Source organism: Puma concolor, chromosome E4, assembly GCF_028749965.1.
Source record: "Puma concolor isolate L17-30 chromosome E4, mPumCon1.1.hap2, whole genome shotgun sequence".
Classification (NCBI taxonomy): domain Eukaryota; kingdom Metazoa; phylum Chordata; class Mammalia; order Carnivora; family Felidae; genus Puma; species Puma concolor.
In genome coordinates this window covers 66,952,083-66,976,262 of record NC_141683.1, presented here as the reverse complement: position 1 = coordinate 66,976,262, position 24,180 = coordinate 66,952,083, and the positions used below count along the sequence as shown (strand labels likewise).

General features: G+C 43.9%; 1 protein-coding gene and 1 non-coding gene across 2 annotated transcripts in view; both read right to left on the bottom strand.

Moving 5' to 3' along the window:
* The window catches only part of SCCPDH (saccharopine dehydrogenase (putative)), a 39,209-nt gene that overhangs the window by 7,192 nt on the left and 7,837 nt on the right, over positions 1-24,180 (bottom strand). The window contains exons 3-9 of the mRNA XM_086694404.1: positions 20,901-20,981; positions 19,675-19,804; positions 14,903-14,952; positions 3,245-3,375; positions 2,503-2,620; positions 1,378-1,497; positions 1,219-1,275 (exon numbers count right to left, since the gene is read on the bottom strand). Coding sequence (XP_086550530.1) covers positions 1,219-1,275; positions 1,378-1,497; positions 2,503-2,620; positions 3,245-3,375; positions 14,903-14,952; positions 19,675-19,804; positions 20,901-20,981 — 687 coding nt within the window. The remainder of the gene's footprint in view (positions 1-1,218; positions 1,276-1,377; positions 1,498-2,502; positions 2,621-3,244; positions 3,376-14,902; positions 14,953-19,674; positions 19,805-20,900; positions 20,982-24,180) is intronic.
* On the bottom strand, positions 18,499-18,602 carry LOC112863226 (U6 spliceosomal RNA). The gene has a single exon (XR_003223883.1). It is a non-coding gene; the product is annotated as a U6 spliceosomal RNA (small nuclear RNA).

Genomic DNA, 24,180 nt, shown 5'->3' with positions numbered 1-24,180 from the left:
GGAATTCTTCTCCGAGGGGAGGAAAGAAGGGGAGGGCGGGGGCCGTGGGTGGGAGAACAGGAATCGGGGGGCGCACAGCACACGTTCTCAAGTCCACCGCGAGGCAGGAGGTGTGGCACTTGCGGACGGAGAAGAGGGCTGGGGCCGGTACCGTGTGAAAAAGCCCCTGGGAGGAGACGGACATCTAGATGACTAACTACACGTAACCGGAGCCTCAGACGGCGCTTTCTAGCCACGGGGGGAGGTGTGCACGTGGGGGCACACATTCGAGGGGGGAGGCATGCATGGGGGGCACACATTCAAGGGGGGGAGGGCATGCATTCGTGGCGCTACCATCCTCTTGGGGGGAGGATCTTCCAGCGGTGCCTGGTGTGAGCGGGCGAAATAATGACCCCACTGGACCCAGGGTCTGTAAACCATGTGAGGGAAACGAAGCGCTCGTGTGCTGAGGATACCAGGGGTGTGCAGATGCGGGGAGGCGTGGGGGAGGAGGGGGAAGGGGGAGGAGGAGAAAGAGGGAGGAGGGGAAATGGAGAGGGTGGTGTGGGGGAGGAGGGGGAAGGGGAGAGCGGCATGGGGAAGGAGGGGGAAGGGGGAGGAAGAGGACAAGGAAGGGGGAGGGTGGTGTGGGGGAGGAGGGGAGGAGAGGGAAGGGTAGCGTGGGGGAGGAGGGGGGAGGGGGAAGGGGGAGGTGGGGGAAGGGGAGGGTGGTGTGGGGGAGGAGGGGGGAGGGGGAGGAAGGGGACAAGGAAGGGGGAGGGTGGTGTGGGGGGGGAATGGGGAGGGTAGCGTGGGGGAGGAGGGTAGCGTGGGGGAGGAGGGGGGAGGGGAAAGGGGGAGGAGCGGGAAGGGGGAGGGTAGTGTCGTGGAAGAGGGGAAGTGCAGCCTGGGGGGAGGAGAAACACGGACGACTAAACATTTTTGAGATCACTATGAGGCCTCACCCCAGTTTGGCTATGTACTCACTGTAGGAGCTTGGCCAAGGTTCTTGGCCTCTGTGCCTCAGTTTCCTCATTTGTAAAGTGGAGATAATACCTACCTTAAGGGGTGTCTGAAAAGACTAAGTGATCTAACTTATGAAAGCTACATAAAAGCACTTGTCAACATGGTAAGTGCCCCATCAAGTCTTATCTGTTATTGTAAATGCACTGAGGAAAAGTAAAAACAAATTAAGGAAAATTATTATTTTAAAGACCTGTATACAAAAGAAAGGGTTACCTGTTTTTGTGTTGGGCCTTGTTTTGAAAAATAACCAAAGGAGAAGAGCCATGGGAACTAAGGGAAAAAACAAACAAACAAAAAAAACGCTCAGTGACATTTTTTTAAAACTCACGGAAAATACTAGTAAAGACCTAATTTCGTTAAAATATTACTTACCTTTATGAGAAGTTGCCTTCCAATGCCAAACCTCACAAAGAATAAAAAGAAAAGTCCCGCAAACATCAGCTTAATAACAGAGGTGATGCCTCCCATGTTTATATAAGCCGCGTACTGAACCTACAAGAGGGACAAAGTCAGAATGTCACCCCTACGTCGGGGTAACACAAACGTGTCGGCTACTTGTAACTTACTCTGTCCTCAAAAATGCTGAGCAAAAGCACTCTCCATTTTATGAACGTGTTACATTCTAAAAGCTTGTTCAGAAAGCAGACATTGGGAGCATATTTTTTTTTTTTTTAATTTTTTAACATTTATTTATTTTTTTTTGAGAGAAAGAGACAGAGCAGGAGTGCGAGAGGGGCAGAGAGAGAGGGAGACACAGAACTGAAAGCAGGCTCCAGGCTCTGAGCTTTCAGCACAGAGCCCGACGTGGGGCTTGAACTCATGAGTGGTGAGATCATGACCTGAGCTGAAGTCAGGTGCTTAACCGACTGAGCCACCCAGGTGCCCCAGGGAGCATATTTTTTAAAGAAATTGTAGCTTCCTCTGCCTGAACGCAAAAGTCCACAAGAACGTAGCTACTTTCAGTGATGACACATTATAGGATGTATATGTGAACGCTACTTACAACCCCTCCCACGAGAAAATAATCCTTTAACTCGAGATTCACTGTCTCCTTCAAGTCTCAAAAGTGGGAGCAGCTCCCTCACCAAAAGGAGTAAGACGATACCCTGGGGGGGGGGGGGGGGGCGGCGAGGCCAGAAGAGCCCAGACGGCGAGGCCAGAAGAGTCCACAGGCAGGGGAGACTCCCTCCCAGCAGCTAAGACTCTAGACAGGGTTGGTGGGGGTTCGTGACCCCAGCGTTTCTGGACGAAATCTGCTGCTGTTCTGTTGCACTGACAAGGTACTCGGCGGGCCAGGTCTGAACTGTGGGGAGGCTACCTCCACGCCCACAATGCGAAGTGCTCTCCGCGCCCCATTCCGTGCACTTCCAGAAACTGAGGCGCGCCTTGGCTGGCCTTCCTGTTTTGCTTTACACACCTAAAGCTCCTACATTAAACAGCAGGGGGGCTGGAACGAACGCAGTGCTCTTTGTTAGGAGTTAAATCGGGCACACTTACGGGAGACTGCTCCAAGGTCTCGTGCAGGTAGCGCTGGGTCCGCCTCACAACAGACACATCCGCTCCCAGGAAAGGGACCGAGTAGCTGCTGAGTTCTCTGCAGTAGGAAAGTGGCCACCTGCAAGGCAGACCCGTGACCGCGGTGCGTTTTCTCCACTTACGGCTAACTTGGTGACTTTGTGAGCCAAACATTCAACTTTTCTTGAAGCAGACCTGCCCTTCATTAAAGGCAGACCTGCCCTTCATTAAAATGTCCGTGTTCCCCACTATACCAAACAAGTGACAGGTGGGACAGCATTCCGAGGGCGCGGAACACAGTGTAGCTACGTTTTAGCCCACCGGTTTCCCTAGACGACACTCATTTCAACAGCCAAACTCTACGGCGAGTTTAGAGTTCTCACATACAAAGTTTTCACAGAAGAGTGCTATTAACAGATAATCTACACAAGATCATCACCCTTTAAAATGGAGGTTTTACTGCATAAAATTTAGCTGATGTTTGATTTTGATATGGAAAAGTCACAAAATTCAAAAAAATTTTCCCCGAGTCCAAATATATTAATATCAAAGTACTTAAGCTTAGAATAATGCATTAATTATATTTTATATAGCTATGAAGACAACCCTGAACTTGCTATAGAACAGTCTCAGGATTTTCTAGTAGCATACTTTATTAATAATCAGATCAATGACAATATACTGAGACCAGATGTACTAAAGAACAGATTTTGAGTTAATATACCTTCTTTTCAATTTCGGACCAATAATTGGGACGGGTTTCAGATTTGCTTCATTTCGTAGTTTTTTCAAATTACTCTGATCTCCAAAACCGTAAACTGCTGACTTCCAGGTGCCATCGTGAATACACAACCCCTGAAAAAATAATTCAAGAGTTAAAGAAACACATCTTAATACCCGACTCCCTTTCGGCTCAGGTCACGATCTCACGGTTCTTGAGACTGAGCCCCACATGTCAGTGCAGAGCCTGCTTGGGATTCTTTCCCTCTCTGCCCCTCCCCTATGCTCGCCCTCTCCCTCTCTCTCTCAGAACAGATGAACATTAAAAAAAAAATCTGTTCTCTAAAAAAAGAAAGAAAGAAATAAACACATCTTAAGGGACAATTACTAATATGTAAAACTAAGGAATTTATAAGTATTTACAGAGAACATTTCACCTCTATTTGAGCAAGCCATAATCCCTTATTTAACAATCTTGAGATGAATTTTCAGGCAGCATGAACACTCATTAGCTTGATCATATTGGATATTTACACCAACACGTGCTCTTTTTGCCTTCCTAACATCACTTATGCTCTTTTTAATATGCCACCGAGTTTCACTTCATTTTCACTCAACCAGCTGGCCATATTCTTTCAACATTAGCCCTAATTCATGGGGCGCCTGGGTGGCTTAGTCGGTTAAGCGTCCGACTTCGGCTCAGGTCATGATCTCACGGTTCGTGGGTTCGAGCCCCGCATCGGGCTCTGTGCTGACAGCTCAGAGCCTGGAGCCTGTTTCAGATTCGTCAGCACAGAGCCCGGAGCCTGTTTCAGATTCTGTGCCTCCCTCTCTCTCTGCCCCTCCCACACTCACTCTCTGTCTCTCTCTGTCTCAAAAATAAACATTAAAAAAAAATTCAAAATTAGCCCTAATTCTTAACCCTATGCCGATTCCTCGAAATTTCAAGATGCGTTCATGAGCACATTTACACACTGGCAACGCAGAGCCTGCCTGGGATTCTCTCTCTCCCTCTCTTTCTGCCCCTCCCCGGCTCTCTCCCTCTCTCTCTCAAAATAAATAAACTTAAAAAAAATTTAGAACAGAAATAAATTACATAGAAACTAAAAACAACAGAGCAATGAGACCAGGAACTCTTTCTTTGAAAAGATCAACAAAATTGATAAACCTTTAGCCAGAATCATCAAGGAAAAAAAAAGGACTCAAGCAAAATCACCAAAGAACAAGGGGAAATAGCCAATGCCACAGAAATACGGTTGTAGGAGAATATTAAGAAAAACCACATGCCAACAAATTGGACAACCTAGGAGAAAAGGATAAATTCCTAGCAACATATAACCTACCAAAACTGAAGCTGGAAGAAACAGAAAATTTGAACAGACTAATTACCAGCAAGGAGACCGAATTGGTGATAAAAACAAAACAAAACAAACAAACAACAACAACAAAAAAACTCCCACCAGACAAAAGCCCAGGACCAGATAGCTTCCCAGGTGAATCCTACCAAATACCTACTCTTCTCAAATCATTCCAAAAAAGAGAAGAGAAAGGGGAATGATACCAAAGCCAGATAAAGACACTACCCTCCCCCCAGAAAGAACTACAGGCCAATAACTCTGATGAATATGGATGCAAAAATCATCAACAAAATGCCAGCAAACTGAGTCCAAAAACACATTTAAGATGTCATTTGCCAGGATCACGTGGGATTTATTCCCAGGATCAAGGGTGGTTCAATACTCGCAAATCAATCAACATGATACATTACATCAATAAGAGAAAGGATAAAAACTGTATGATCGTTTCAACAGGTGCAGAAAAGGCACGCGATAAGGTACAACATCCATTCATGATAAAAAACACCCTCACAAAGTAGGTTTAGAGAGAACATACCTCAACATAGTAAGGGCCGTATAAGAAAAAACCCACATTTAACATCATCCTTCACGGGGAAAAGCGGAGAGGGACGAGACAGGGCTGTCCACTCTCACCACTTTTACTCAACACAGTACTGGAAGTACTGGTCACAGCAATCAGACAACAAAAAGAAATGAAAGGCATCCACATCAGTAAGGAACAAGGAAAACTTTTACTATTTGCAGATGACATGAGATATATATATATATATATATATATATATATATATATATATATCCGTCCCAAAAGACTCCACCAAAAAACCGCTAGAACTGATAAATGAATTCAGTAAAGTCACACGACAGAAATTAATGTACAGAAATCTGTTGCATTTCTACACACCAATAACGAAGCAGCAGAAAGAGAAATGAAGAAAACAATCCCATTTCCATCTGTACGAAAAAAATAATAATAAAACACCTATGAATAAACTTAGCCAAAGAGGGGAAAGACCTGTACCCTGAAAACTATAAAACACGGATGAAAGAAATTAAAGAAGACACAAAGAAACAAAGGCTTTCCATGCTCCTTAATCGGAAGAACAAATATTGTTAAAATGTCTATACTCCCCAAAGCAATCTACACATTTAATGCAATCCCTATCAAACACCACCAGCATTTTTCACAGAGCTAGAACAATCAATCCTAAAATTTGTATGGAAGAGCAAAAGACCCCGAATAGCCAAAACAATCCTGAAAAAGAAAAGCAAAGCAAACTTCAAGCAGTGTTACAAGAGCTGTATGGTACTGACACAAAAAAAAATAGACACACAGATCCGAAGAGAATAGAAAACCCAGAAATAAACCCACAATTATATGGTTAATTAATCTTTGGCAAAGGAGGAAAGAATATCCAGGGGGAAAAAGACAGTTTCTTCAACAAATGGTGCTGAGAAAACTGGACAGCGACATGCAAAAGAATGAGTCTGGACCACTTTCTTATGCCATACACAAAAATAAACTCAAAATGGATTAAAGAGTTAAATGTGAGACCTGAAACCATAAAAGTCTTAGAAGAGAGCACAGGCAGTGATGTCTCTGGCATCAGCCACAGAAACTTTTTTCTAGATAAATCTCCTGAGACAAGGGAAACAAAAGCAAAAATAAACTATTGGGACTGCATCAAAATAAAAAGTTTATGCACGGCAAAGGAAACCATCAACAAAACTAAAAGGCAACCTACTAAATGGGAGAAGATATTTGCAAATGACATATCCAATAAAGGGTCAGTATCCAAAACATACAAAAAAAAAAAAAAAAAAAAGACCCATAACACCCAAAAAAAAAAAAAAAAAAGCAGTTAAAAAATGGGCAGAAGACATGAACAGACATTTCTCCAAAGAAGACATCCCTATGGCCAACAGACACATGAAAAGGTGCTCAACATCACTCATCATCAGGAAAATGCAAATTGAAAACACAGTGAGATATCACCTCACACCTGTCGGAATGGCTAAAATCAAAAACCAAAGAAACAAGTGTTGGCGAGGATGTGGAGAAAAAGGAACCCTCGTGCACTGCTGGTGGGAATGCAAACTGGTGCAGCCACTGAGGAAGACAGTATGGGGGTTACTCAAAAAGTTGAAGATAGAACCATATGATCCAATAACTGCACTATACTGGGTATTTACCCCCAAAATACAAAAACATGAATTCAAAGGGATACATGTACCCCATGTTTATTGTACCATTATTTACCAAATTATGGAAGCAGCCAAAGTGTCCACTGATAGATGAATGGATAAAGAAGATGTGTATACACACACACACACACACACACACACACACACACACACACACATACACACACGACGGAATATTATTCTGCCATAAAAAGGAAACGAAATCTTGCCATCTGCAAGGACACGGATGGAGCTAGAGAGTATAACGCTAAGCAAAATAAGTCAGAGAAAGACAAATGCTATATGATTTCACTCACGTAGAAGTTAAGAAAACAAGAAAGCAAAGGGAAGGAGAGAGAGAGACAAGCTAAGAAACAGACTCTTAACTATAGAGAACAAACTGACGGTCACCAGAGGGGAGGCTGACGGGGGGATGGGGCCAACAGGTGATGGAGACTAAGGAGGGCGCTTGTTGTGATGAGCACTGGGTGATGTAGGGAAGTGCTGAATCACTATACTGTACACCCGAAACTAACAGAACACTGTATGTTAACTGTGCTGAATTAAAATAAAAAATTTTAAGGGCTGCCTGGGTGGTTCAGTCAGTCAAGTGTCCAATTCTCGATTTCAGCTCAGGTCATGATCTCATGGCTCGTAAGTTTGAACCCCGTGTCAGGCTCTGTGCTGACAGTATGGAGCCTGCTTGGGATTCTTTCTCTCTCCCTCTCTCTCTCTGCCCCTCCCCTGTTCTCTCTCTCAAAATAAACATTTTTAAAAAATTAAAAACTTAAAAAGAAAAAAGAAAGAAAGAACGCTTACTCTGTAGCCAGCCTTTCCATTTTGTAAATGGTATCTTCTGATAAACGGATACTCTCCATTTTAAATGTATACAAATTATCACTTTCTTTTTTTATTTAATGCCTTGTGTCTCTTTTAAGAAGCCATTCCCTATACAGCACGGTGACTATATAGTGAATATGGTATTGCATATTTGAAAGTTGCTAAAAGAGAAGATCTTAAAAGTTTTCGTCACAAGAAAAACAAATTTGCAAGCGTGTATGGGGACGGATGTTAGACTTATCACAGTGATCATTGTGCAATATAATCCAGTACATACAAATATCAAATCGTTGTGTCATACACCTGAAACTAATGTTACATGTCAACTATGCAATAAAAGAATAGTAAAATAAATGTGTGGGGGAAAAAGAAGCCATTCCCAACCCCGAGGCTGTGAAATACACATCATCTTCTAAAAGCTTTACTGTTGTTGCCTCCCACATTTAGGTCTGCAATCCACCTAAACTTAATTTCTGTACATTGTGCAAAGTATGAGTCCAGCTTCATATCTCTCCCTCTGGACACCCGGTTGTCCCAGTATCATCTCCTGAAAAGCCCCTTTCCCCTTGATCTCGAACTTCTAACCTCCAGAGCTGTGAGAACAATAAACTTCTGTTGTTTAGGCCACTTGATGTGTGGTAGTTCGTTAAGGCTGGCCTAGGAAACTAATGGAGACACAACTACCAAAACTGACTTAAGAGGAAATAGAAAATCCTGGCAAACCTATAAAAAGTAGAGAGATTGAGTTAGTAACCAAAAAACTTCCCACAAAGAAAAGCCCAGGCCCGGATGATCTCATTAATGAATTCTACCAAACATTTAAAGAATAACAGGGGCTACCTGCGTGGCTCGGTCAGTTAAACGTCCGACGTCGGCTCAAGTCATGATCTCACAGTTCGTGAGTTCGAGCCCCGCGTCACGCTGTATGCTGACAGCTTGGAGCCTGGAGCCTACTTGGGATTCTGTGTCTCCCTCTCTCTGACCCCCCCACCCTCATACTCTGTCTCTCAAAAATAAACATTAAAAAAATTTTTTTCAAAAAGAAAAAAAAGAAAGCCATCATAGAAAAACAACATATTACATAAGGAGAACACGGATATGAATGTCAGTAGATTTCACATCAAAAAATATGCTAGCAGTGGGGCAGCTTGGGTGGCTCAGTCAGTTGAGTGTCGGACTCTTGATTTTGGCACAGGTCATGATCTCACAGTTCGAGCCTCGCATTGAGCTCTGGACAGACAGTGCGGAGCCTGCTTGGGGCTCTCTCTCTCTCTGCCCCTCTCCCACTTGCACGCACAAGCATTCTGTCTCTCTCTTTGCCCCTCCCCTGTGCACTCTCATTCTCTCTCCCTTTCTCTCAAAATAAATAAACTTTAAAAAAATAAAATTAAAAAAAAATGCTAAGAGGCATACCGAAAAAGCCAATAAAGGAGTTAATTTTGAAATTGTAACAAATAATTAAATGAAAAGATGACAGGAAAGAAAGGACAGGGAAAGATAATACATGGGATAAACAGGAAATAAAGAGCAAGATGTCAGACTCAAGTCTCGTCCTATTTTCATTATTTTAAATGTCAATGAACTGAACACTATACTCAAAAAGTAGAGATTATCAAGCTGGGTTTAAAAAAAAGAAATGCCCGGGGCGCCTGGGTGGCTCAGTCGGTTAAGTGTCCAATTTCGGCTCAGGTCATGATCTCACGGTTCGTGAGTTCAAGCCCTGCGTCGGGCTCTGTGAGGACAGCTCGGAGCCTGGAGCCTGCTTCGGATTCTGTGTCTCCCTCTCTCCCTGCCCCTCCCCCTCTCGTGCTCTGCTTCTTTCTCTCAAAAATAAACATTTTTTTAAACAAAAGGAAAAAAAGAAAAAAAAAAAAAAAAAAAGGAAAGAAATGCCCAGGGTGCCTGGGTGGCTCAGTCAGTTAAGCGTCTGAGTTCGCCTCAGGTCATGATCTCATGATTCAAGCCCCACATTGAGCTCTGGGCTCTGGGCTGACAGTGTGGAGCCTGCTTGGGATTCTCTCTCTCCCTCTCTCTCTGCCCCTCCCCTGCTCACTCTCTCTCTCTCCCTTTCAAAAATAAAAAATAAACATTAAAAAATTTTAAAAAAAGAATTGATACTGATCCTTTCCAAAAATCTCTTCCCCAAAGACCAGTATTAATTACCCTGATACTAAAACCAGACAAAGACATCATGAGAAAACTACAGACCAATATTCCTTATGAGTATAGATGCAAACCCATCAACAAAATACTAGCAAACTAAATCCAGCAATATATAAAAAGGATTATATACTATGATCAAGTGGGATTTACCCCGGCAATGTAAGGTTGGTTCCACATAGGAAAATCAATCTTAAGTGATACAGTGTAAGAAGATAATAAAAAACAAAACCACATGATCGTCTCAATAAATGCAGAAAAAGCATTTGATAAAATATAACTCTTCACGTTAAAAACACTCAACAGGGGCGCCTGGGTGGCGCAGTCGGTTAAGCGTCCGACTTCAGCCAGGTCACGATCTCGCGGTCCGTGGGTTCGAGTCCCGCGTCGGGCTCTGGGCTGATGGCTCAGAGCCTGGAGCCTGCTTCGGATTCTGTGTTTCCCTCTCTCTGACCCTCCCCCGTTCATGCTCTGTCTCTCTCTGTCTCAAAAATAAATAAACGTTGAAAAAAAAATTAAAAAAAAAAAAAAAAACACTCAACACACCAGGAAAAGAAGGAAATTTCCTCAACCTGACAGAGGGCATCTATAAAAACGCACAGCTAATATCATACTTAGTGGCAAGAGTCTGAAAGATTTCTAAGATCAGGAACAAGACAAGGATGTCTGTTCTCGCCACTTCTGCTCCCCAGTGTCCTGGCCTGGAGAGTCTAGCCAAGGCAATCAGGTGAGAAAAAGAATTTTTCCAGTAGGTGATGAAACTCATTTACTAATTCTAGTAATACTACCTGCAGATTTCCTTTGAATTTCCTACATTCACAATTACATCATCTGCGGAAAATAGTTTTGTTTCTTCCTTTCTAACCTCTATACAGTTTCTTTCTTTTTTCGTGTGTTACTGCTCTGGCTAGAATCTGGCTGGAGTAAGGACAGAGGGCTCCCGAGTCATTCCTGAACTCAGAGCAAAAGTTTTCAATGTTAAACACTGGGTATCATATTTGGTATAGCTTTTTAAAAAAAGATCATCTTCCCTTCCACTCCTAGCTTGCTGCAAGTTTTAATCATGAATAGACACATTTTATCAAATGCTGTCTCTCTATTTATTGAGATGATCCTATGACTGTCCTCCTTTAACCTGTTGGTGGAGTGAATTAAAGTGACTACATAATGTTAAACCTCACATTTCGTATCTAAAATTAACTTGGTCAAAATGCGTTCTTTGTCTTATGTATTCCTGCTTTTAATCTTCTAGTATTTTATTTAGGATTTTTCCCTCTACATTCCTTTGAAACCGGACTGCACTTTTACATTCTGGAATTACTCCCATAGAGTTTTGGAATTAAGGTTAAGTTAGCCTCGTCCACTCAAGTCAGCCAAACAACACTTACTGAGCTCCTACCACATGACCAGCACTGTTCTAGGTGCTTGGTGAATTAACAGACAAGGATCCTTCTTGTTGTGGTGTTCACATTCCAGGGAGAGTGATAAACTCAATAAAAAATACGATATATGGGGGCGCCTGGGTGGCTCAGTCAGTTGAACGTCAGATTCCTGGTTTCAGCTCAGGTCATGATCTCACGGTTTAGTGAGTTCAAGCCCTGCATGGGGCTCTGCTTGGGATTCTCTGTCTCCCTCTCTCTGCCCCTCACCCACTCATGCTGTCTCTGTCTCTCTCAAAATAAATAAATAAACTTAAAAAAAAAAAAAACAAATAAATGAAGAAGAATGAATGAGGGCGTTCTGTAAGAGAGGAGGTTGGAGACTAACCGGGGCCAGATCAGTTATCACTAACCGGAAGGACGTTTGGCTTGCACTCCGGATGCGGTAAGGAGCCACTAAAGAATTGTGAGCTGAGGAGTACGTGATCGGGTTATGTCTGGAAAGGACCAGCCAGGATGTTGTGTCGAGGAAGGACTGTACAGGAACAGGTGGTAGCCAGAAGAGGGTCGTAGGAAGAGACATGGTGAAAAGTGATCGGATTCTGACAGATCTCAAAGGCAGAATCAACAGGGTTTCCTGACAGACTGGACTTGGGTTTCAGGAGACAGAGATAGCAACGATCCTACCATCTGAGCTGAATACGTGGACGGACGCACCGCGACCAGCTGAAATTGATACAAATAAACTGAGGTTGGCGCCCATTTGGAAAGGACAAGCGGGAGGTCAGCTATGCACAAAAAAGTACAGTTTGCGGTATCTATCAAACGTTCAAGTGTAGATGTCAATTAGTGATGGGACGTTTTAAGTCTGAGTTTAGAAGAAAGCTCTGGGTTGATGACATAAATTTAAAATACATTTCATAATACCCAAATGCACAGGGCTTTCCACGTTACCTCTTCATTGCCCTCTATCAAGGGGAAACATAAGGAGGGGCACAAGAACAGCTTCGTGACTCGGGGTGTCCCTGTAAAAGTCAGGCTGTGGACTCTGCCTCGGGGGAGCGAGAGGGGGCTGCACTGATACGGATGCTTCAACTCTGCTGTCCTGAGTGAAGCCCCAACTTCAAGTTCTAACAACACTAATAAAAATAATACTTACTGACACTAGTTGAGGGATTTGCCAGCTGCCAACCACGGCTCTGATGTACATTCGCTGAGTACGTTAACCCGCGTAGCGACCATATGGAGCAGATACGATGATCGCCTCCTTTAGAGATGAGGGGAAGTACGGCCTGCTTGGCCACGGGCACGTCACTGGTAAGTGGCAGAGCCAGAAGTCAAGCCCAGGCAACCCAGTTTCGAAATCTGTACGTTCTAGGAGGGATTCCTGACTCGACTCTGTAAGAACCGTCCGCTCAGGGGCTCCTGTATTCCTCACGGGAAGGGAAGATGCCTTCTTCACATCCACCTCGCCTTTCCCATCCCATCTCCCACTGCTCCATCAAAAGAAGCCTCTTGTCCGACTCTCCCAGTCAGCAGCTCCCTGCAATCCTCGGCTTCGGAAAGCCTCCTTCCCACCTGGAAGTCGTTCCATGTGGTACAGATGAGACTGACTCCAAGGGTCTCCCTCCGGGGGCCCGTGACCACCTGGGCAATCTGACTATTCGTGACACCGGTCACGGTGACTGGCTCAAGAACAGCCAGATGGCCCACTACTTCCCGGTCATGTGATACATCAGCCCTGCTAGCTGTTCCCCGGAAGTCAGGAACATTAAGACAATGCGCACCTAGGACTGCCAGCACCTTCTCAGGCACGCTGAGAGCCTACGCAGACGAGTCCAGAAGAGATGGGAGAGACAGAAACAGAGGATATGGGGGGGGGGGGGGGGTGGAGAATAACTATCGGCACATCCAGATCCAGCCACACTACTTACTTGCAGTCATTTGGTTACACGAACCCGTAAATTCATGTTTCGTTCTGCCGCTTTCGGCCGGTTGAGTTGGGTTTCCACACCCGCTCCCCACAGATCCAGGCATGTCCTTCATGCTTGTTCCTGACCTTCCACAGGCTACTGACTCTTCAAGGCTGAACTCGGTGAGGCCTCTAGGAGGCCTTCCCAGTTCCCCAGGCCCACTTTATTCTGATACCCTGTGGACATCCTCTTTACCCACGAATTCTAGCATGTTATGTCATTCTTCGCGTGTATTAATCTGAACCCAAGATCCAGATGACTGCAGCCATTATCCTACCTGACATCCCCTGTACCATCCCACGGCCATGTCCTGACTCTACTGCTCCCTCTCCCTCATCCAGGCTCCACAGCATCGACCTCTAGAAATTCAGTCCATGTCACAGCCTCTAAAAGCTCTTATCTCCAGCGGTGCCTGGTTGGCTCAGTCAGTTAAGCATCTGACTCTTGGTTTCGGCTCGGCTCATGATCTCAACGTTTGCGAGCTCGAGCCCCGCGTGGGGCTCTGTGCTGACCGTGTGGCACCTGCTTGGGATTCTCTCCCTCTGCCCCTCCCCTTCTCATACTGCCTCTGTAGCTCGCAAAATAAATAAATACACATTGAAAAACAAATATAAAAAATAAATAACTAAAAGTTCTTATCTCTGGCCTCCCAGCTAGATTTACTCTCCGTTCTCAGAATCCGATGGTATTTCATCTCATCTTTTAATTTTTTTTTAAATTTTTAATGTTTATTCATTTTGAGAGAGAGACAGAGCGCAAGTGGGGGAGGGGCAGAGAGAGAGGGAGACACAGAATCCGAAGCAGGCTCCAGGCTCTGAGCTGTCAACACGGAGCCCCATGTGGGGCTCAAACTCACAGACGGCGAGATCATGACCCAACTTGAAGTCGGACACTTAACCGACTGAGCCACCCGGGCGCCCCTCAAGCTAAATTTTTATGTCTTTAAGGACAGGTTTGCATCTGATTCATTTATGTGTCACACTACACAGTGTTTGTTGAACGAATGTGTTTTAAAGACAACAATATTTATGAAGCCTCAAGTGTAGACCTAGAATTGGGTCAGACACTCCTGGCAATAAAAGTGCTATCAAAAAGCATGGTCCTCCCAGAAACACAACTGTCTTAGGTTCCCGAATAAACTATAAATTCAGTAATTACATCATATATTTTTTTTACGGCCACAACAGCACCTAACTCCAAGTGAAGCAGATAATAGAAGTGCCCTGACTTGCACTAAGGTGACAATCGTCTTGGCTGACAACATTTATTGCACAACAACAATATATAATTTGGTGTTCAGATGCTGGTAACTCGTTCTAACACAATGGGCTATGCAGTTGTTTTTAACAAAATTCTATTTTAGATCTAAGTAATTCCCAGCAATCTACCATATACTTTTAAAAATTAAACACAGTAGGGGCACCTGGGTGGCTCAGTCGGTTAAGCACCTGACTTCAGCTCAGGTCATGATCTCACGGCCATGGGTTCAAGCCCCGCATCGGGCTCTGTGCTGATGGCTCAGAGCCTGGAGCCTGCTTTGGATTCTGTGTCTCCCTCTCTCTCTACCCCTCCCTAGCTTGCACTGTGTCTCTCTCTTCTTCAAAACTAAATAAATATTTTTTAAAAATTAAACATAGTAACTTTCATATACTAAAAATTACAAATAGATATAAAATTTTATTAATCTAAATATTTTTTAGGAGGCATGTATCATTTCCAAAATGTTTTTAATGTTAACTATAAAAATCACCTGACAAACAGAAAAACTAACCTCAGGTCCAGAATGTATAGTCAGGAAACTTTCCACAGCCGTCAGCGTACCTAAAAGAGTAGAATAGCAAAAGTATATCGAGTAAGATCTATGTAACCAAGACGTGTAGTAATAAACTATTCCTATTCCGTTAGGGACCACTTTTACTAAGTGTATAGCCGATACAGTCAGAAAATCAATACTGGTAACAGTTCTAGTATGTTACTGGAAACAGACTTAAGAAGCAACTGAAGCCAAGGAAATTGTCAGAAAGAATCGTTTAGAATGAACTCCAAGTGCTAGTACTAATAAGATCTTTTCTAGTATTCAGACTGAAAACACTAAAAATCTCTTCCAACAAGGCAACAAGTTCACTCACTCTGAACAGCCATTGGGACACAGTTCTCAAAAGTACATCTGTGTAATGGATTAATTCTGTTTTCCAGTATGACTGCTTTCAAGAAGGCTTGTTTGTACTGATTTACCATGAATAAATGCACAGAAAGACTACCAAAATGGCCTGTGTGATGGCTTATAAAATACTTAGGGCTGTTAAAATGAAATAAAGAAATAAGCATAAATAATAACAGAAAACCGAAGCCAGAAAAAGAGGGAGAAATCAATCATGTAACCGTGGGGACTAATATATAGGCATAGTAGTTACATAATTGTTGAATTTCTCAAGAGCAGTAAGACAAAAGAAAAACGTAATGCGCAAATTCTGAAAATCTGATCATACAAAATATATCAAGGGGCGCCGGGGTGGCTTAGTTGGTTAAGTGTCCGACTCTCGATTTGGGCTCAGGTCAAGATCTCGCAGTTCATGAGTTGGAGCCCTGCGTTGGGCTCTGCACAGGCAGTGCAGAGCCTGCTTAGGATTCTCTCTCTCTCCCTCCCTCTTTCTCTCTTTCTGCAACTCCTCTTTCTGCAACTCCTGTGCATGCATGTGCTCTAAGTAAACTTAAAAAAAAAAAAAAGAAATATATCAATTTCTTAAGAGGACAGTTTTCCTTGTTTTAATTCCAAGAGAGGACCAAATTACGGGGCCCTAGAAAGCTGACAAAGAAAGATAATGAATAACCACGTCATCCAGAGTGATGAGAACTACAGCCATATAAATATCGCTAGGGGACCACTGACAAAGCCCAAAACAGATCATTACAGTACAAGCCACTGAGAGGATTCTGCGGGTTGCTAAGAGAACGCAGTCGGGATTTATGGCTCTGTGATCTAACATATCCACAGAAAGAACATGGACCACCGAAGGCAATATGCAATAAAATGCGGCCCACTGTATCAAACAATCAGCTGGGACACTTGTTAAAACACTGACTCAGGTTTCAGTGTCTGAGAACAAAGTGTTTTTGTTTTCTTTTTTAACATTTATTTTTGAGAGACAGAGAGAGACAGAGCAGGAGTAGGGGAGGAGCAGAGAGAGAGAGGGAGGCCTAGAATCCAAAGCAGACTCCAGGCTCTGAGCTGTCAGCACAGAGTCTGACAAGGGGCTCAAACCCACAAACACTGAGATCATGAAAACAAAGTTTTTAAACAAGGTGTAATGTTTTCTCTTAAAAGGAAAAAAGACCTATTCAAAATAACAGAAACTATTAAATATTTAAAAACAAGTTTAGTAAGAAATATACAAAACTGTCATGAAGATGTCTAAACTGTACAGATTTAAAAGAATATTTTTGAGAAATGGAGACCAGGTTCATGATTGCAAGACTGAATGCTTTAAAGATGTTCAATTCGTGTTCTTCTTTTTATCAGGAACAGTTCTAGTGTTTCATCACCGAGTATGATACTGGCTATTGCCTTCTGACATTTTTATGTTAATATTCTATTCCTAAATTCCTAAAAATCGCAATCAGCACATGGCAAGAATTTTCAGATGATTTATTGAGATGGTCATACAGCTTTTCATCTTCGATATTCTGATGTAATGATTACATAACTTCCTAACAAACCTTGGTCTTGATATATTATTCTCTTAAAATGCCATTGAATATTTACTAAAATTTTATTTAGCATTTTTTTACTACTAATTTCACTAAGCAAGACTGCTTTGGAGCCTTTTTTTTTGGTGCTATCTTTTTAAGTGCTATCTGTCTGGGGCTTTGGTTTCAGAGTTACGTTAACTTTTTTTTTTAATGTTTATTTATTCTTGAAAGAGAGAGAGAGAGACAGAGGATGAGTGGGGGTGGGGGGGGCGGGCAGAGCGAGAGAGGGACACAGAATCCGAAGCAGGCTCCAGGCTCTGAGCTATCAGCACAGAGCCCGACGTGGGGCTCGAACTCATGAGCTGTGAGATCATGACCTGAGCTGAAGTCAGATGCTTAGCCGACTGAGCCACTCAGGCACTCAGAGTTACATTAACTATTTAATATAAACTGAAACACTTTCCACCTGGTTAAGCTCTAGAACAGTTTATAGGACATTGGAGTTACCTATTTCATGTCATTTTCTAAATGGACCCTTTTAAAATAAGCGTGGCATTAGTAACTTCCTGTTTACCATAATATTTATTTTTCTCATTTTTTTAAATAAAGGGTTTTTAATTCTAAGCTGCTATTATTTACATCAAAAAGCTTTCAAGAGCATAACTGTTAAGGCATAGAACTTTGTTCATTTCTCAGTGGAAAGTAGAGCTGGCATTTCTAGTCGACTTTGGAAGGTCAGTAACCCTGCATTTTTTACTTGTGTATCTATTGCTGTCATCCATTTCTTTTTTTTTTTTTTTTCAGGTTTTTATGTTAATCACCGAGCACTCATCACAAGTGCACCCCTGAATCCCCATCACCTATTTAACCCATTCCCCATCCACCTCCCTGACCATCATTGTGTTCTCTACAGTTAAGAGTCTGCTAGGGCGCCTGGGGGCTCAGTCAGTTAAGCGTCCGACTTCGGCTCAGGTCATGATCTCCCGGGTCATGGGTTCAAGCCCCGCGTCAAGCTCTGTGCCGACAGCTCGGAGCCTGGAGCCTGCTTCAGCTTCTGTGTCTCCCTCTTTCTCTGTCCCTCCCCTGCTCTCATTCTGTCTCTCTCTGTTTCTCTCAAAAATAAATAAACGCTAAAAAAAAAGAAGAGTTCAATTCTTAATTTGTCTCTTTTTTTACCTTTGCTTGTTTCATAAATTTCACATACGAGTGAAATCACATAGTATTTGTCTTTCTCTGACTTACATCTCTTAGCATTATACTCTCTAGCTCCATCCATGTTGTTGCAAATGGCAAGATTTCATTCTTTTTTTATGGCTGAATAATATTCCAGTGTGTGTGCGTGTGTATGCACACACACAGATATGGATATATGTGTGTATACACCACATCTTCTTTACCCATCAATCAGTGGACACGCGGGCTGTTTCCACATCTTGGCTGCTGTAACTAGTGCTGTAATAAACAGAGGGGTGCACGTATCCCTTGGAATTGGTTGGTGTTTTTGTACTATTTGGGTAAATTCCTGGTGGTGTAATTGCTGAATTGCAGGGTAGCTCTATTTTTAACTTTTTGAGGAAGCTCCCTACTGTTTCCCACGGTGGCTGCACCAGTTTGCATTCCCACCAACAGTGCACAGGGTTCCTTTTTCTCCACATCCTCGCCAACACCTCTCGTCTTAAAAATATGGAACGCTTCACATATCTGCGTGTGTCATCTTTCCGCAGGGACGTGCTCATGTTCTCTGTATTATTCCAATTTTAGTATTTAAAAAAATTTTTTTTTACATTTATTTATTATTGAGAGAGAGAGAGAGAGACAGAGCATGAGCAGGAGAGGGGCAGAGACAGAGGGGGAGACACAGAATCCAAAGCAGGCTCCAGGCTCCGAGCTGTCAGCACAGAGCCCAACAGCACAGAGCCCAACGCGGGGCTCGAACTCACAAACTGCGAGATCATAACCTGCACCGAAGTCGGTCGCTCAACCAACTGAGCCACCCAGGCGCCCCCAATTTTAGTATTATGTGCTGCCCAAGTCAACATGATTTTTTCCACTCTTAAATTATTGGTTCCTTTTACAAATGGGGTGAAATAGAAGCCAAAAAATTTGTTCAATACTTTTCAGCTTTGTTGATTAAGAATTGTAAAACTTCAGGGGCGCCTGGGTGGCGCAGTTGGTTAAGCGTCCGACTTCAGCCAGGTCACGATCTCACGGTCCATGAGTTCGAGCCCCGCGTCAGGCTCTGGGCTGATGGCTCGGAGCCTGGAGCCTGTTTCCGATTCTGTGTCTCCCTCTCTCTCTGCCCCTCCCCCGTTCATGCTCTGTCTCTCTCTGTCCCAAAAATAAATAATAAAAAAAAAAAAGTTGAAAAAAAATTTAAAAAATTTAAAACTTCAATTATAATACCTATATAAATCATATTCTTAAATGTATTAATTCCAAAACCAAGCAAGTTTGAATTTACAATGACTGTCAGAAATTCTATTTCCAGAAATGTTACAGCTCTAACCATAACTAAATTGAGACAATGGATAATTCCTCACTTTAGAACATGCATCTCAAAAAATAGCGTCAGTAGTATTTTTTTTTTTAAGTAGGCTTCATGCCTAGTACAAAGCCCAACATGATGCCTGAACCCACGACCCTGGGATCAAGACCTGAGCTGAGATCAAGAGTCAGACGCTTAAACGACTGAGCCACCCAGGCGCCCTTTCACATTTTATAACAATTACCGCTATATTAGAAACAAAGCACCTGTGTTCACATTACCCACTAATAGTTCTGCTTCTCTTCCACACTACAAACATGAAGCCTTTCTATTGTAAATCCACTTATTGCTTCTTGATGGATAATTACCATTCATCTTGTTTTTGGTATATATCACTCCCAGGTCTGCTGGAATGGAATCAAAGCCACTGCTTCCAATGATATAAGCTCCCTTTTCTGCAGCTTTCTCGTGATACTTCCAATACATTAGTTCCAGAAACTAAAAAATCCAGGACAAAACTGTGAATCAGAGCTATTTAAATCAGAAACATTTACATCAGTATTCGATGAGAGACCTTAAAAGACAAAGCAATTGCATTTTGAAAATGCTAACAGGTATGGCTTTGTAGTGAAATATTAAGTGTCGAAATGTTTTTCATTTATTCAGCAAGTATTCACTGGATATCTGCCAGATGCCAACTAGTGCAGAAGATAAGCTGGTCTGACTTAACGACACTATTAATTTTTTCAAAATGCCTTTTAAGTGTCAGAGTAACATCCATTATGAAAAATTAAATTAATATACAAAAAAAATACAAAAAAAAAAAAAAAAAAGGCAAGAAAGCCTAACCCAAACCTATTACTCAGACGGACACGATTACGGACACGTATCTGTGCATATATACAGTTAGAGTAAAGCAAGTGGAGAGAAGGAGGGATGGAAGAGGAGAATAACGTCTGCTCGAATCCTCTGCCTGGGTTTACAATTACTTCCAGAACAGTGTCGGATTTACAGAAAATCTGAGTAGCGGAGAGTTCCCACGCACCCCGCCCCAGTTTCTCCTGTCGTGACAGCTTGGACACGAACATTTGTTCCAATTAAGGAACCCATGGTGGTAACATTATCATTAGCTACAGTCCATTCTTATCCACCCTTTTTCTCTGCCAGGATCCCACATGACATTTAGCGGTCATGTCTCCTTAGGCTCCTCCTGGCTATGACGGTCTCTCAGAGTCTCGTTTCCGAGGACCTTGACGGTTTTGAGGGCTTCCGATGAGGTATTTTGTAGACCGCCCCTCTACTGGAATTCTCAAGACTGGACTGGGGTGATGGGTTTGGGGCTTAAAAATCAGCACAGCCTACCTACAAGAGACCTGAAATCAATGAGATGGTAAGAAAGAAAAAAATTCGAGAAAGCAGAAGAAGAGACCTTCCCATCGGGCTCTCCTGTGAGCCGTCCACAGAACACCATCTGTCACCACGAGGGAGGGGGACATCGAATTCTAAAATAGGTCTGCGAAACTGCACTAAGTATTGTCCACGCTAACAGAAAGTTGCGTTGCTAATTCCATTCTTTCCTTTGCATTTTACGTACCTGAGGTTCTCCACAGATGTCAATACAGCTCGTTCCATTTTCAACACACGCTTTTACTACAGGTTCTCCGTAAAATCGATACTGCAGGGGGGAAGGATGAAGAAAGCCAGCAGTTAACTCGTCCTTAGCAAGCTTAAATGAATGAAATGCCACTGAGTTTTATAAGTACGGTCTTGGTTACCATGACTGAAATATTAAGGGGCGCCTGGGTGGCTCAGTCGGTTAAGTGTCCAACCCTTGATTTCAGCTCAGGTCACGATCTCACAGTTTGTGAGTTCAAGCCCTGCCTTGGGCTCTGTGCCGACAGCTCAGAGCCTAGAGCCTGCTTCGGATTCTGTGTCTCCCTCTCTCTCTCTCTGCCCCTCCCCCACTCATGCTCTGTCTCTGTCTCTCTCTCTCTCTCTCCTTCAAAAATAAATAAAATATTTTTTTTAATTTTTTAATTTAAATATACATAAAATAGAAATAGAGATTAAAATGAAAGAGGTCAAGCCCAAGTTGGGGTTTAAACTCACAACCCTGAGATTGTGACATGAGCTGAGATCAAGAGTCAGGGGCTTAACTGACTGAGCCCCCAGGTGCCCCAAAGCTCTTTTTTCATCTTGGGCAATCCTTAAGATTTACACACATCCACTTTGAAACTCATTTGGAGCCTCTTTTGGCCTTTCTCTTGGTTATCTTCTCCCAAAGTTTCTCAAGTTGGCCAGGCGTCCACCTACCTGTGTTAAAGTCACCTAGGTGACTCGTTAAGTATGTTTTTTTTTTGTTTTTGTTTTTTCAACGTTTATTTATTTTTGGGACAGAGAGAGACAGAGCATGAATGGGGGAGGGGCAGAGAGAGAGGGAGACACAGAATCGGAAACAGGCTCCAGGCTCCGAGCCATCAGCCCAGAGCCTGACGCAGGGCTCAAACTCCCGGACCGAGAGATCGTGACCTGGCTGAAGTCGGACGCTTAACCGACTGTACCACCCAGGCACCCCTAAGTATGTTAAGTATGGATGGTGACTCCCTCCCACCCCAGAGGCCCCCTAAACCAGAGTTTCTGGGGATGGAGCCCAGTAACACGCATGTCAACAGGCAGGGTAGACTCCAGTGACATTCCTCATGGGTGATTCTTATGCACGCCAGGGCTGCCGAATCTCCCCAGAAAATTTCTACTCTCCTGATGTCACCTACAACAGGTATCCTGATGACATTCAACGTCTATCTCCAGAACTAACAGACGCTTCCGTATCTTTGGTTTCTGTTAGAAAGTTCAGGACCAGCAAGAGCACAGGACACAGGGCATGATTTGTTTTTTTTTTTTTTAATTTTTTTTTCAACGTTTATTTATTTTTGGGACAGAGAGAGACAGAGCATGAACGGGGGAGGGGCAGAGAGAGAGGGAGACACAGAATCGGAAACAGACTCCAGGCTCCGAGCCATCAGCCCAGAGCCTGACGCGGGGCTCGAACTCCTGGACCGCGAGATCGTGACCTGGCTGAAGTCGGACGCTTAACCGACTGCGCCACCCAGGCGCCCCGACACAGGGCATGATTCGTGCATAAAACTGATTTTACTTTGGCTTTGTTGCCCCTCCCCTATTTTCTCTTCACCCTGATTTCCTCACTTATTAAAAAAATAATAATTCTACTATATTTTATGTATTTCCTGTCTTAATTCCAGAATGCTCAGGGGCATGGGGGGGGGGGTGGGTTGCCAGGGTGCCTTAGTCAGTTGAGCATCAGACTCTTATTCTTGGCTCATATCTTGATCTCATGGATCGTGGGTTCGAGCCCCGCATTAGGCTCTGCACTGGCAGCACGGAGCCTGCCTGGAGTTCTCTCTCCCTCTCTCTCTGCCCCTCCCCTGCTCATGCTGTGTCTCTCTCAAAATAAATAAATAAAACATTAAAAAAAAAAAAAAAGAATACTGAGCAGACAACCCAAATTCAAATCCATGATCTTTCTTACAAACCTGTTTCCCTCCTCTACTCGTAACAGAGGTGACTAGGGCGTATTGATTAGAAGCGTAGGTGGTGGCTCAGACAGCCTGGGCCCCACTCGCCATTCCTGTCCTGACCTGTTGCAGGTAGGGACCTTGAGGAGACAGAACCGTGCAAATGGCTGACCAGCAGCCCGTCTAGGGCACAGGCTTTAAGGCCGGGCCTGACTCAGTCCAGGCTGCGCACCACCAGCTGTGCGAACTTGGGCGGGTACTTCACCTTCTAAGCTTCGATTTCTTCATCAAAAAAGATGAATAATCACAGCACCTATGTCTCAGGGCTATAGTCAGGACGAAATAAGACGACACAAGTAGCTTAGCACAGAGCACGCAGTAAAACCCACCCTTGGGTGTCATGATTAACCGCATCCTCAAGTGAGAAATCCAGAAGCTGTCTCTGACTCCATCAACCCTGGAAGGTACCACGTTTCATCAAATCAGTCCCCTCCCCTCCACGCCTCCGAACCCGAGGTCACGCCTTTGCCCCCTCTCATGCAGTTTATTACAGTGACTGCTTTCACTGCAGCCAAACCCACCCCATCGCCAAAGAAACACCAAATCATTATTCTAGAATAAAAAGCTGAGGTCACGTGTGCTCCTTCTCACACACACACGCATCACTAGCTCTCGGTGCCTGTATCTCCAGACTTCTTAGCATGTCACAAAAAGTGCTCAAGCCTCAGGTCACACCACCAGCCCTTAGTCCCCATGTCGCAGAAGTTCGAAACACCTCGTAGTTTCCTAAACCCGCCATTGCTTCACCCTCCCCTGCTCGCGGCTGCCAGCAGCCCCAGCTCCAGCCCCAGCCTTCCGGGTTAGGTAACAGCAGCTCCTTCCAGAAACAGCACGCCCACTCCCCTTCAGCGCAGCGCCCCCGGCCTCACACTGCACTCTGGCACAAGTGACGTGAAGGCCTCTGCACTGACACCCCTGGATTCGTGTGTTCTGGGGGTGTTCTCTACCGTCTACCCTTGGGCTTGTAGGAGGTAACGGACAAACGGCAAGGATCCTTGATCTCAGAGGAGGCATTTCTCCCCAGAGAAGCCAGCGCGCTTCCAGATCGAAACCACAATCCCGCTCTGAGCGCCCCACCTTCCGACCTAGTGGTCCCCAAGTAGGCATGCTGACCTCAAGGCGCCCACAGAACCATCCCTCAGCTGTGGAGAGAGCAATCTGTGTATTTATGCTAACGTTTATGGGAAGCACAGAGAAAAGAATGAGGTCTTATTAGTGGTTAATACATGAACTGACTTCGGCCTGCTTCCTGGGTCCCACGCAGTGGTCACACGTCGAACA